Below are 13,919 nucleotides of genomic sequence, written 5' to 3' on the forward strand. Positions count from 1 at the left end.
ATAATTATGGCTATAAGAAGTAATTAACTTATTCGACATCTAAATTTTAAGAACTTTGTATTTTTTTCTTGAACTTAGTAGTGGCATATGTGACGTGTGAGGTCTGATTGGTTATTTCCGTTATAACATGTTTAACTGTCCTACCAAATATCTTCAAAAGTAATATACGTTTGTATTATGTATCGAAGCTTCTTCAGCATCAAAAAGTAACCCTTTTGTGCATGTAAACATTTTTTTATTCTGAGACATAAATCATAATTTACTTTATAATCGTGAAGTATGAAGATAAGTGTAACATGAGTACAAACGGCTTGAAAGTGTTGAAGAAAAAGTTAGTACAAAATGTAAATATGTTTATTTTGTATGTGATGCATGTTTTAATCATGAAAAAATCTTCATAAAAAAACAAGAAATACAATACGAAGTAATTTATAGTGGTTTGTAGCTTCTAGTATTTTCTATATCACATTTTCAGCAATCCATACCCACAGGGAATGCGATGTCAGAAATGTTTGGAGCTAGGACATTGGAGTTATGAATGTAAAGGAAAAAGAAAATATTTGCACAGATCTTCGCGTACAACACAGTTAAAGAAAGCTTTAAAAAAGCAAGAGGAGTCCAGTGTGTAAGTTTGATTTAAGTTTGAACATTGATTCAAAGACTAAGAAGGACGATAACAATGCAATGAAAATGTAAACATTTTTAGTGAAGAGCAGAAGAAAGAAGTCAAAAAGAGTCGCTTACAAAAAAAAATGAGCAAGGAATCCAGCAGTTCTAGCGATTCAAATTCTAGTAGCAGTAGTTCTAGCAGCAGTAATGACAGTAGCAGCAGTAGTTCATCTTCAGACAGTGAATCGGACTCCAGTGACAGTGTTTCTAGTAGCAGCAGCGGTAGCAGTAGTAGTAGTAGTAATAGCAGCAGTAGTAGTAATTCTAATAGAAAATAATGTTTGTGTTAAGATTAAGCAGCACCATGTTGTGATTATACGATATATTCTTTATTCACTTTGTAAAGTAATAATGTTTCTATTTTCATTAAAATTGTATCTGAAGAGTTGAAGGTAAGAAATGAGAATCTTATAGTAGATATATTAATTTTTTAAAAATATTTATGAGATTCTTTACTGATCCCTATGTTATAAATACATACATGTACATACACACAAAACACATCTACACATACATGATAATTTTATTGTACAAAATTGACATGACTAAGGTACTTATGTGTAAAATATATTATAAATAATAATTTTTATGATATGTCTTATAGTTGAATTACCATTACCTACTTAGTACACCAATTAACTTGTAACTTGAAGAGTATTAATTTTGTACCAAAATATACGTAAAATAAGAATCATTTATTATAAAACCAAGAGTACAAGATATAAATATACAAAATTTATTACAAAAAATCGCTTTTTAATTGAAATCACGCCAAAGTAGATCGTTATACAATTTATTCGTATAAAAAATAATCTAACGATATAAGCGAATCCTTACTGCTATTCCTGTTATTTAAGATACTTATTACTCATCAATACTTTCAGGAAGTGTTTGTACTATTACTTTCCTCTTTGAATCGTAAACAAAATTATTTGATTTAAAAATATCACTTTCATAGAATGGTTGAAGATTGTAAATATCGATTTGTTTAGCCTGGAAAAAGGGCAACATAAATATAATAATTATAGTTTTATTATAAAGAAAATTAAAAAAAAGACCATCCATACCCGATCTAATAGATCTTTTTCTGAGATTTCGATTGTAGTGATGCGGTTTCCGTGGAAAGCTTTTTGGAATGCTAAGGTATCCAATGTTACTTGCCTAAGTATATAATACAAAAGCTCACTGTGATCTTTTTTAAATGATAGATATTTCTGGAACGTCTTTAAAAGAAAACAAAACTTGTTAATATAGTTTCAATAATATTTATTATACTTATTATATTTACCTGGCGCATGCTTTTCATTACTGAGTACTTCTGCGTTTCTATAAAGCTTTCAAGCATCATTCTAATAGCGAGATTAATATCATTTTCTTGGACGTGATCGCGTAGATGCATTTTGGCACTTGCTTCAGCCATACGAATAATACTTTCTATATGTCGTACCGTAATTGGTAAACTTCCAGTAGCCTGAAAGTGATTAAAATAAAGATTATATAATTATAAAAATAAAATTCATTACAACTTACATATTTTTACTTACCAAACTTTCTTGCCTTAACTGACTGTACAATTTCGCCACTTTATCTTGATCAATATTTGTTAATTTAGGGTGAATATTTTGTCGTGAATAAACAATGTATTTTTTTAAAAGGTCTTGCGGAATAGATATGTCATTTGCATTGTCTTCTGTAGGCGTAATTTTTTCTGCATTAGTTGGATGATGTCTAATATGAGAATTGACAACAAACTTAGCTAAGTGCCGATCTTGCATAGGATCTATTTCGTCTTTAACCACACAGAGAATATCGAAACGTGATAAAATTGGTTCCGACAGATCCACCTGAATGTAATAGTTCGAATATAAGTATTGTCTACCATAGTTTCATTAATTTCACTTAAATGTAGTGCCTTACATTCTCCGAAAATGTGAGACTAGCATCGTATCTTCCACCAATAGGATTAGACGCGGCAATCACTGAACATCTAGCGTTCAATGACGTGACAATGCCTACTTTCGAAATAGAAATACTTTGTTGTTCCATAGCTTCGTGAATAGACGTTCTATCTTGATCATTCATCTGGAAATACAATAACCATGCTACTCATTGCAAATACTGAATAGAAATTGTGTATTTACCTTATCAAACTCGTCAATGAGACAAATTCCATGATCAGCAAGTACCAAAGCACCAGCTTCTAAAGTCCATTCACGCGTTTGCGGCGATTTTCTTACGAAAGCTGTCAAACCAACAGCTGAAGCTCCTTGGCCTGTAGTAAATACTGACCTAGGTGCTATCTTTTCAACATATTTTAAAAACTGAGATTTAGCTGTTCCTGGATCACCACACAGTAAGACATTAATGTCTCCTCTGACTTTGTGTTTATTACCTAGACATCGAATTATAAAATTAATATTGAATTACATAATAAAATATGTCTTTTAAAAATAATATCGAAAAATTAAATACCAGGATTTTTCGGTTCACCACCAAATATTGCCAGCGCCAATGCTCTTTTTGTATATTCATGCCCATAAATCGAAGGTGCAATGCTAGCAACAATGCGATCCGTAATTCGATGATCTTTACTCAGAGCAATAATACTAGAGATATCTTCCTCTGTTAATGATTCTACAATTTCTTTTGAATCTTTTACTTGCAAATGGTTAGCTAACAAAACTGTTGCAAATACTGGGAAACCCTGATGCATGGGATGAACACAAATTAATTAATATGAAATTGTTAAAATGATTGTATATAAATGTTTCTGTTACCTGTTCCGTATTTAAAGAACCATCATAACTATTTGTGTAAATAGCAGTAACATCTACTTCATCTCCAGGCTTACAGCGGTCGCAAAGATCTGAGAGAAGAATGCATTCTTTGCTACGAGGTATTCTTCCCGCAGAAATTTTACCTGGTGATTCTTGAATCGTAACTTTTTGGTAATTTCTATATATTGTTTGCTCCATATTAATCTATAATTAGTGTGAATATAATTGTAATAGATATAGTTCTACATGGAACCAAAATGATTTAATAATTGATAGTACCATAAAAGGTCCGACACTTTGACACTCAGGACAAGATCCTGGCTTAACTTCGGTGTTCTGATTTTGTGTGAAAGGTCCAAGAACATATCCACACTTCGTACAATCGTATTTTACGACTGACAATTGCGGCAATACTCCCGTCGTTGTAGTAACAACTCCCAGAGTACGCACCAATTGATTCAGATGTAATTTCCTAACATTTATGATCATGTTTGTTATTATTTATTACATTATTAAATGTTGCATTCAATGCAGTGTTATTTATTACCTAAATGTTCGTATTTCTTCTATTAAAGGTAATTCTGATATCCTGACATGAATTTCACTTGTAACTCTTTCATAACTTGGAAATATTGTCAATACCAATTCTTTTGCTACTTCATCAAATATTTCCAACATTTGGAATGGGGCTTCTGGCAAAAAATAAGCCAGAACATGTTCTTTACTGGCAAGAATAGGGAATTCCACAACGAAGCTAGACTGTTAAAAAATGAGATGAGAATTTTGTTAGATCTAATATTGTCATTGTTAATTATAATTGCCAAGGAAAGATAGATTACCTGATTACTTTCACACATGTGACGAATTCGTTCTTTGTACATATATTGACCTTTAGAATTAGTGTGAGTACGTAAGAAGCTTTTAAAACGGTTTGAAATCTCTGTCCTGGGCCCTAGCATAGACACCCATTCTTTAATAGAATACCCTTTAGTGTCTTCCAAGTTTTCAATAGATTCAATCATCTGCAATAAAACAGCATTGTTATATGTCACATAATAAATTAAAAAATGAAATAAGATACTCACTTCTACATCTGCCAGTTCACCTGTTGCAGCTTTCTCAGCCATACGTCTTTTGCGTGCATGTACTTCTTCTTCATCACTTTCATCTAACACATGTAGAGGCATATGATATAATTTGTTTCAAAAAATACATTGATTTCATTAAAAATAGAGTATACCATAAAGTAAATATCTGTCATCTCTGATAATCCCTGCTGCTCTATCCCTCTTACGCATAGCTGCTTCAGCAGCTGCACGTTCTCCTTGAGACATTTCGGAGTATACTTCATCATCAACCACATCTGGATCATATCTGTCCAAAGCTGGCATGGCACGATAATCACTGAAATATTCAAAAATATTTAGTCTTAGGTATATTCTACTGTTTTATAATTTAGCAGAAAAAGATTTTACTTTTCCATATTATCACCAAACAGCTCTTCTCCTTCTTCTTCCTCTTGCTCTGCATTAATATTGTCATTATCATTGCCAAGTAATTCAGATTCATCTTCAAATGGTTCATCTATCTCTGGTGCAGGAGATGTCATTGCCTCTGAAGGATGCCTTTCAGAGCGTACTGGAGAACTACTAGGTTCCTAAGAGGTGTATAAAATAATGTAGAAAATTGCATAAGCATAACAAAATTAAAGAAAAATGCTTGTTAAATGTATTATGCATATGATAAAGTATTGCATTGAAAAGGTTTTATTTTGGGACACATGCATCATACTTTAAATGTTATACACAATCTTAGTTTGCATATCTTACCATTGTGTTTATGTCAACAAAAACGAAGTGTAACAATAACAAAACAAAAATGCGTAAACAAAATCGTAAGTATAATGTATTCTTCTCTTATTTATACTCGGCCACGCTTAAACCAAAAAGAAGGAATTGGCGGGAATTTCTTGTAGATCTTGATGACACCTATGGTCACAGCAATGATTCCTTGGATTCTCACAAAGAACTGTGAACGTCCAATCACAACTTTTCTTTATGAGAAATAAATGAAAATCATTGGTTATCTGATTGATTCATAACACACGTTCGCAGTTATTTAATTTTTATTAATTCGAAGGTTAATTAGTTTCATAATATATTTATCGATTTAACATAGGAATAAATTGTACAAATTTGAAAAATCTAGTTCCTAAAGTATTTTTTTATATAATGAATACATTTAGATGTGATATAAAAAAGGAAATATGAGAGGATAAATAAATTTAAGAAGCAATGATTCTTATTCTGTGTTAGCATCTATTGAACAAGAAGCATTCTTTAAGAAATACAATGATTGTAATTTGTCTAATACAGAAGCAATTTCTGCTTGTACATTTGCTGCCCTTACAACAAGATACAAAGATTCCTGGAAACGTTTTTGAGCAATTCTTAAACTTTGAGGCACCAGCACACCAAACCATTTTATAGGATCTTGAATCTCACCACTATCTTTATCTAACTGCTTCAAACTTATATCAAAATTTGGGATTATTTTCCCAGTTTCCTCTGTCAACTTTGTTTCCAATTCAAACAGACTGGACACTTTTTCTTCATCTTCAGGAACCTGTAAGATGCTGATATTTTCTTTGCCTCGTATATATTTGGCCTTGGCTAGTTCTATATGACCATCTTTCAATATATTTTCTATCTGACAATTGATACTAATTTTTTCTTCCATTAATTCTAAATTACGTAACAGATTTTCATCAATTGCTTTGCATATGTCATCTATACTTTCATGCATTTTGTACGCTAATCTTGGTCAAGTATCTGAAATATATACATAAAAAATGTATAGTATCTTTATAAACATTATTACTGATGCACTGACTGTGATGCAGATTCAATTGTCTATAAAACTTACACCTTTTTGTATACATACATTGAATGTTACTATTATTTTGTTTCTACAGATGGTTGTTTTCAAATATTAATAAAGGTTGCTGCCTCTGCAAATTATTATTGTTATGTTCTCTACAGTAAGTACATCCTTTATTTTTCATAGCAGTACGATTTGTTTTCGATGTACACATGCACAGAGAAATTTCATATATGACTCAGTCTGAACATAGCAGCAATTGATAATTTTACATGATCAACTGTGATTTGTTCGTTTGTATATTTACTATAGAGACTGCAATTTTTTATGCTATTATGATAAGCAGAGAGATCATTTATTGCTGTAAAAGTGTTTAAAAAAAATGATTTGTGTTCTATTTAGCAGTACATTTCATAGAGTAAAATTCGTTTACTTTCTTAATTTACAGGCAATATAATGATGTAGTGTCATTATAGGGATTCTACACATCATTATACAATAATTAAAATTGTTAGAAATTGATTATTTATTGTAAAAATTATATTTACAAGTTAACTAAAATAAAAAAGACACTGGTGCCGCCATCTAGCGGCAGAGTTCGAAACTAATATTAGTTCCGCGCATTGCCGCTAGATGGCGGCACCAGTATCGTTTTCATTTTAGTTAACTTGTAAATGTAATTTTTACAATAAATAATCAATTTCTAACAATTTTAATCATTGTATAATGATGTGTAGAATCCCTATAATGATTCTGCATCGTCATATTATCGGTAAATTAATAAATAATTAATTTTCCAACATTGGATAGCGTTAAATTTAAAATGGGTGGCTAAATGATAGTTGCTACCTTGCGACAGAGCAAAGAATTGGGAAATTAATTTAAGGTGTATTCAAAGACTTACCATAGTTCAAGCTTAATAATAAAAAATGAAATTGAAGTATTTTATTATAAATCAAAATTTCTATGAACCGCGCTCAGTAGAAATGTCATTCGCTACCGCCACCTATCTTTGTTCACCTACGTTAAAGCATGAATTCTCCGGGGTCCACATTCCTTCTTTGAAAATAGTCGAGTTCAGACGTGCTATCGAGGCTTCATGAATATTTGAGTGAGTATCCATAAATATCTAATTAAAATCTTTGCCAACACTATTAACAATCTTATTTACGTTCTATTATTACTTTTATATAATGTTATCAGAGCTTTTATCAGAATTATGTGTAATATTTCAAGAAAAAGTGTAATCAGCTAACGCTGCTTTTCGCGACTTATTAATTAAAAATTTCTACATCGAATTTTAATATTTTACAATATATTTCGAGTTCAATCATTACTTTTCTTGTAATATATTCAAATTTATTGAAATTCACATGTTTTTAATCTTCTGGTTTGTCTTTATTTCTGTTGCAGATTTTTGGTAGCCCAAAGTAAAAGACGCGCCAAATATGCTACGCCATGACACTCTTAGTTCAAAGTAACGCTGAGCTAATGCGCCGCCTATCGTTGGTCCCCCTAAGTTAAAGCGTCAGTGCTCCGGGGTCCACATTCCTTCCCTGGAAATAGTCGAGTTCGGACGTGCTTTCGAGGTCTCGTGAATATCAGGGTAAGTGTCATTAAATATCTAATTAAAATCTTTGTCAACACTATTAACAGTCTCATTTACATCCTATCATTACTTTTATATAATTTTAACACAGTTTGTATTAGTATTGTATGTAATATTTAAAAAAAAAGTGTAGCTGGTTTCCGCGGCTTTTCGCGATCTATTAACAAACAATTTCTACATCGAATTTGAATATTTTACAATATATTTCGAGTTCAATCACTACTTTTCGTGTAATATATTCAAATTTATTAAAATTTACATGTTTTTAATCTTCTGGTTTGTCTTTATTTCTGTTGCAGATTTTTGGTAGCCCAAAGTAAAAGACGCGCCAAATATGCTACGCCATGACACTCTTAGATCAAAGAAACGCTGAGCTAGTGCGCCACCTGTCGTTGGTCCCCCAAGTTAAAGCGTCAGTGCTCCGGGGTCCACATTCCTTCCCTGGAAATAGTCAAGTTCAGACGTGCTTTCGAGGTCTCGTGAATATCAGGGTAAGTGTCATTAAATATCTAATTAAAATCTTTGTCAACACTATTAACATTCTCATTTACATCCTATCATTACTTTTATATAATTTTAACACAGTTTGTATTAGTATTGTATGTAATATTTAAAAAAAAAGTGTAGCTGGTTTCCGCGGCTTTTCGCGATCTATTAACAAACAATTTCTACATCGAATTTGAATATTTTACAATACATTTCTGGTTCAGTCGTTATTTTTTTCGTGATATATTCATATTTATTCAAGTTTATACGTTTCGAGTCGTCTAATTTGTCTATTTCTATTGCAAATTTTTGGTAGAGGCTAAAAGCAAAAGGCGCGCCAAATATGCTACGCCATGACACTCTTAGTTCAAAGAAACGCTGAGCTAGTGCGCCACCTGTCGTTGGTTCCCCAAGTTAAAGCGTCAGTGCTCCGGGGTCCACATTCCTTCCCTGGAAATAGTCAAGTTCAGACGTGCTTTCGAGGTCTCGTGAATATCAGGGTAAGTGTCATTAAATATCTAATTAAAATCTTTGTCAACACTATCAACAGTCGCATTTACATCCTATTATTACTTTTATATAACTTTAATACAGTTTTTATTAGTATTGTATGTAATATTTCAAGATAAAATGTGAATGATTTCCGCGACTTTTCGTGTTCTATTAATTAACAATTTCTACATTAAATTTGAATGTTTCACAATATATTTTGGGTTCAATTGTTATTTTTTCGCAATATATTCGTATTTATTTAAATTTATACGATTATAATCTTCTAATTCGTCTTTATTTCTGTTACAGATTCTAAAGCATAAGAGGCGCCAAATACGTTACGCCATGACATTTTTAATTTAAAGGAATTGACTTGAGAATTGGTAAAGTTTGAATTTGTGGAAAGAAAGGAATGGTAACATTTACGTATATCTATTTTATTATTGATGGATTTATATGTGTTTTATATGTGTTTTTATTGAATTGTCATTTGTTGTAAACATTTATACGGGTTTTAATAATTGTTTAATGCTGAGATGAAATAAGGAAAGATTGAAACATATTTTTTACATATCGAACAGTTTGAGTTTTGTTTAGATTTGATGATACAAAATGACTATCCATAGAATTTTTAAATTATTTATATTTCAACGTATTTTACAGACGTTCATACATATTTTAGTATGATTTATGCAAAAATAACTTGTTTATTAATGTTTTTATTATTCTATTATTATGAAGCTATTGAAACTATTTTTCTATACAGTCTTTTTTATACAAATTTGATAGAAACATAGAATCTATATACATATAGTTTTAATTACTTATAATCTGAATACAAATTATTGAAAAGACAATACATTTTTAGAGTATACAAATAGTTTTTCAAAATTCAAAACTAGTTACTGCATAAAATTCGATTATTTTGTAAACATATTTACAGTTTCAATGCCTTATTTAATGTTGTACAATTATTAAATACCGTTGAAACATTTTCCACTCTTAAGCAGTATTTCCTAGACTAACTTTGAACATGATAAACAATGTTATGTATTGGGGAAATCGAGGTCTATTTTGGAAACCAAAACATTCCTCACGTTCCTGTACTAATGAAACGTCTTTTCAGAGAATGTTTTTAACCGCGCGCAATGCGGTCGTAGAGTCAGTGTTGCTGCGATATTTTGTTGTGGTAGAGGGCAAGTTGGCCCACGTAGTGTCCGTTGTAGATTGTAGAGTAAACACACGCGATATTAGACTCTGTGTTTTTGCGTATTATGAATGATTCCAGAGCTCCGCGAAGCTCTAATGCCGCGACTAGAGTCAGAGTTTGTTCGCCGGTTAATATTTTCGGACGCGCTGGTAGTTATTTATTTTTGTCTTTTTTTTATTGTGTGTACGATATATCGGTAATTAGAGTCAGCGAAGGTGAATATCAACACTGAAGAGTTCCAGTGTTCGCGAGTTCAGGCGTCGGAACGCGAAGAATAATGTAAGTGTTATTTTATTTTGTTAGAATTTTTAATGAAATTTAAGTTGAATATTTGAAAGTTTGAACATTTGAAAGTTTGAATATTTGAACACATCTGGGAATTTGAATTGATTTTCTAATATCTTCCATTTGTTTAATTTCAGGCCCAGCAGACACCCCCTGGGTAATTCGTCGTGCTGCCTTCATCCCGTGGGTGTTAAGGTAACGCATGTTTATAGTTCCTCCAGTCACTCATTCATGTCGTAGGACGCAAAGGTCCGAAGCGGCACGGGTGACTGGTTGTATTTATATTTGTTTTGCGAGCATAGTGACCACGGGTATTATTTCTATACTTGTGAGTAGTAACATTATTTTTGTGTATGTATTAGTCAGGCTAGGGTCTTCTTGTACTCCGCGTTTTTTAATAAGATGAATATGCTATTCTATGATTGAACATTCATATATTAATATGAATTTACAAGTATCTGTAATTGAGTAATGTAAAAGAAGCTATATAAATGCTACATGAATCTGATTTTTATTTTATTTTTCGAAGAAATAGTAAAATATTTTAATTCTTTTTACAAAAGTTCAATCGTTTAAGAAAAAAAATGGTTTACTATATGTACAAGAAGGCATTTCGCGATGAGTTGATTTCGTTGTCAAGTAATGGAGATGATCAGCAATTTCTTTTAAGAAAGTTTACTTTGACGGCGGAATCACTCGAACTTGATTTAAAGTATTGAAATTATTAAAGTAGAGTTTTGAAATAAATAAAAAGTAGAGTCATTGTCTTAGTAATTAATTAAAGTAGAGTCATTTTTAGTAAAGAGAATTTAAAGTAGAGTCTTTTCTGTATTGAAATTGATGAAATTAGAGACTTTCTTCTTTGGTAAAAAATTAAAGTAGAGTCATCTTGATTGAATATAAAAACTCAAATTAGACCGCTAGATTATTTACACTAATCATTTTTTTTAAATCAGGATTTTCAGGTACCAATTCCGTACCTGTTGCTTCTTACCCATTCACGTGCCCAGGTGCTACGTGGGCGAGTGGAAGCAACAGGGCACGATGACCTAGCTATAAAATAATAACATTATTCAGCGTCTGGCATTGTGTTAGTGTATCGTGCACGACGTATTTTCCACTTGGTGTGTGTGTGGTTAGGCTGTGGAATTGCGTCGGTTGCTTCTTAAACTAGTTTACTCACACCAACATATTCCTAAAAATGCTTTTGGAATATGTGAATAAAAAAATAACATACACAGTATGTGATCATCAATCACTAAATCATATCAACATATAACTCTTTGCATTCCATCTTTTCATCTTTTATCAATCAATTAAACTTGTACGCAATGGTCACTAGCATTTGCCAGACGATTTCAGGAAATGGTACGTAACATTAGAGTGTGCTTGTTGTGTGCCAAGCTCGGGTGACGGAGGCGTCCCGGGACGTCCTCTCTAGTGTAGGCCCTGCACCCGGGTGTCATGTGTGAGAATCGTGGAGTGAGAGAGACGTGGGTGGGGGGAGAAGAGGGGCGCGATTGGTGTGATTGTCTTTTTGCCATGTTTTAAACATAGGGCTGTGGAATCAGTTAGATAGGCAGGTAGCTTACCTTCTGGTGTGACTGTTAGATGTAAGCAGGTAGGGCTGGGGCATGTCATCACAGTCTCTCTGATCGGGTAGGCGCGCTCTCGCGTGATGACTTGCTTCCGGGGTAACCCATTTGAAGAGTTAAGAGTGAAGCTGGCGCGATAGGAGTATGCCATCGCCTCGGTTTTGCTTTTTGCTTTTCAAATTCAGCGACATTGCACTAGGGTCGCTGAGCCGCGATCGGAAGGACAGGCTCGAACGTTGAACCCATTTGGGGTGTTGAGAGCGTAGCTGGTACGATAGTAGCAATATTATCGTCTCGGTGTTGCTTTCGGCTCCTCAAATTCAGCGACATTGCACTAGGGTCGCTGAGCCGCGATCGGAAGGACAGGTCGAACGATAATCCATTTGGAGAGCAGAGAGGTGAAGCTGTTGCGATAGTAGCAATACCATCGTTTCAGCTTCGCTTCTCAACTCTTCAAATTCAACGACATTGCACTAGGGTCGTTGAGCCGCGGTCGGAAGGACAGGTCGAACGTTGGTCGAAATTTCTTGGGAGTCCTGGACTTCCTCGCAATTGCTGGTCGTGTTCTCGTGCTTTTCCCTAGCTTGAGGATTTGGTCGTCCTCAATGTGATGGGGAATCTCGAGCCTAGAGTTAAGTTTCAGCTGGGTAGAGTACCCGAAGAAAGAAATCGAAGAGTCCCTGCAAGAATGGGGAAACTACTAATGGCTCGCCATCCTCGGATGGGGAGTCATTCTTGTTACTACTTTGTCACTATGCTCATTTTTAGTTTTGTAGTATTAGTAGTAGTAGTTTGCATGACTTGGCCGCCCTAGGCTGGCCCAACGAGGGATCCAGTGATATTGGGCAAGTCGCGATTTGAATTAGTGTTGCGTAAAAATTGTCACGGTTTGCATTAGTGTTGTGGACAAATTGAGATCGCGATTTGCACTAGAGTTGCGAGGAAATGAAGATTACGGTTTGAATTAGTGTTGCGAAAATGTGATCACGGGTTGAATAGTGTTGCGAAGAAATACTGATCGTGGTTGCTTTTACAATTAAATCTTACTTTGAGATAGTTTCTATGCATTAGCTTTTTATACTATTTAGATTTCTTTTTTTAAATTAATATTTGTTAAATTATTCTAATTTTTTCCTTATTTAGTGTTGCGATATTAACCGCGATTCATTGAGTATATATTTTTACTTTCACTAGTTTTTGTATTTCACTAGAGCCTTTGAATTAATTGTAAAGTAGTAGTTTTGCCTTTTAAAGTAGTGTTGCGATATAAATTGATCGCGATTTCAAGTAGCGTTGCGATTTAAAGAAATGCCCAAACCTAAACACTGGAATCTGAAAACCACGAAGCAGCAAAACTGTTGCACTGTACTCGTGGTTCAAGACAGCCTTCAGGAAGGCTGCAACGCATCTTCCGCGAAATAGTGTTGCGCATAATAAAATATGGGTGCATAAAATGATAGTGTTGCGAGAAGAGTATTACACGGGAGATCTTTCCTCAAATTCATCGAATTAATAGAGCGACGAATAGATTAATTTCGAAGCCTTATTATTCAATGAATTGTGAGGATCTATTATAACAAATAAATATTACACCCTCGGGAATTTGAACTATTTGAAAAAGTAGAGTAGTAAATAATATAATGCTTTTTTGTGGCTTTTTCCACAAGTTTGTTTTGCATTTAATGAATTAGTGTTGCGAAAAAAAATTCACGCGTTTTTATCGACCTAACACCCTTCTGGCTATTGTTTTTTTAGCGCCCCATGTGGCTGCTTTAATGATTTTACTTTTTATGTTTGTTGAATTAATATAGCGACCATTAATGCATCCTTTTTTCAGATATACTTGGTAATATTTTTATGCAATAAATTACAAAAGTTTATGAATAACGCGTTACGTGTTTTTGAGATAATATTGG

General features: G+C 33.2%; 3 protein-coding genes across 6 annotated transcripts; 1 reads left to right on the top strand and 2 right to left on the bottom strand.

Annotated features, from left to right (window-relative positions):
- Positions 1-108: 108 nt before the first annotated feature.
- Positions 109-1,232, top strand: LOC143182130 (uncharacterized). Of its 3 annotated transcripts, none has more exons than XM_076382915.1 (3): positions 109-331; positions 476-625; positions 707-1,232. In XM_076382915.1, the coding sequence occupies exons 1-3, from the start codon at positions 297-299 to the stop codon at positions 945-947; spliced, it is 426 nt and encodes a 141-aa protein (XP_076239030.1). In that variant the 5' UTR covers positions 109-296; the 3' UTR covers positions 948-1,232. The 3 variants fall into 3 exon arrangements, with proteins under 3 accessions (XP_076239030.1, XP_076239032.1, XP_076239031.1); XM_076382917.1 differs by having other exon boundaries at positions 110-331; positions 492-625; XM_076382916.1 differs by having other exon boundaries at positions 111-344.
- A 119-nt stretch (positions 1,233-1,351) lies between these two features.
- On the bottom strand, positions 1,352-5,055 carry Mcm2 (DNA replication licensing factor Mcm2). Its single transcript, XM_076382913.1, has 14 exons — positions 4,922-5,055; positions 4,687-4,850; positions 4,532-4,614; positions 4,286-4,468; positions 3,994-4,205; positions 3,726-3,918; positions 3,447-3,650; positions 3,142-3,373; positions 2,811-3,061; positions 2,587-2,751; positions 2,214-2,513; positions 1,958-2,140; positions 1,737-1,892; positions 1,352-1,662 (listed from the first exon to the last, which is right to left on the bottom strand). Exons 1-14 carry the CDS (start codon positions 5,053-5,055, stop codon positions 1,534-1,536), a joined length of 2,589 nt encoding a protein of 862 aa, XP_076239028.1. The 3' UTR covers positions 1,352-1,533.
- Positions 5,056-5,744: 689 nt separating this feature from the next.
- Positions 5,745-6,620, bottom strand: LOC143182332 (vacuolar ATPase assembly protein VMA22). 2 transcript variants are annotated; one of them, XM_076383285.1, is made up of 2 exons: positions 6,372-6,620; positions 5,745-6,277 (listed from the first exon to the last, which is right to left on the bottom strand). In XM_076383285.1, the coding sequence occupies exon 2, from the start codon at positions 6,249-6,251 to the stop codon at positions 5,748-5,750; it is 504 nt and encodes a 167-aa protein (XP_076239400.1). In that variant the 5' UTR covers positions 6,252-6,277; positions 6,372-6,620; the 3' UTR covers positions 5,745-5,747. The 2 variants fall into 2 exon arrangements, with proteins under 2 accessions (XP_076239400.1, XP_076239399.1); XM_076383284.1 differs by having other exon boundaries at positions 6,390-6,617.
- Positions 6,621-13,919: the final 7,299 nt, after the last annotated feature.

This window comes from Calliopsis andreniformis, chromosome 8 (genome assembly GCF_051401765.1).
Source record: "Calliopsis andreniformis isolate RMS-2024a chromosome 8, iyCalAndr_principal, whole genome shotgun sequence".
In the NCBI taxonomy this organism is placed as follows: Eukaryota; Metazoa; Arthropoda; class Insecta; order Hymenoptera; family Andrenidae; genus Calliopsis; species Calliopsis andreniformis.

Bases quoted from the DNA above. Each gene is read 5' to 3' on its own strand.
- LOC143182130 (XM_076382915.1), top strand. From the start codon at position 297: ATGAGTACAAACGGCTTGAAAGTGTTGAAGAAAAA. The intron at 332-475 runs GTTAGTACAAAA...TCACATTTTCAG, and splicing joins TTGAAAGTGTTGAAGAAAAA to CAATCCATACCCACAGGGAA. The intron at 626-706 runs GTAAGTTTGATT...AAACATTTTTAG, and splicing joins AAGCAAGAGGAGTCCAGTGT to TGAAGAGCAGAAGAAAGAAG.
- Mcm2 (XM_076382913.1), bottom strand. From the start codon at position 5,055: ATGACATCTCCTGCACCAGAGATAGATGAACCATTTGAAGATGAATCT. The intron at 3,062-3,141 runs GTATTTAATTTT...TTCGATGTCTAG, and splicing joins TGGTGAACCGAAAAATCCTG to GTAATAAACACAAAGTCAGA. The intron at 2,141-2,213 runs GTAAGTAAAAAT...AATCACTTTCAG, and splicing joins AGTTAAGGCAAGAAAGTTTG to GCTACTGGAAGTTTACCAAT.
- LOC143182332 (XM_076383285.1), bottom strand. From the start codon at position 6,251: ATGCATGAAAGTATAGATGACATATGCAAAGCAATTGATGAAAATCTG.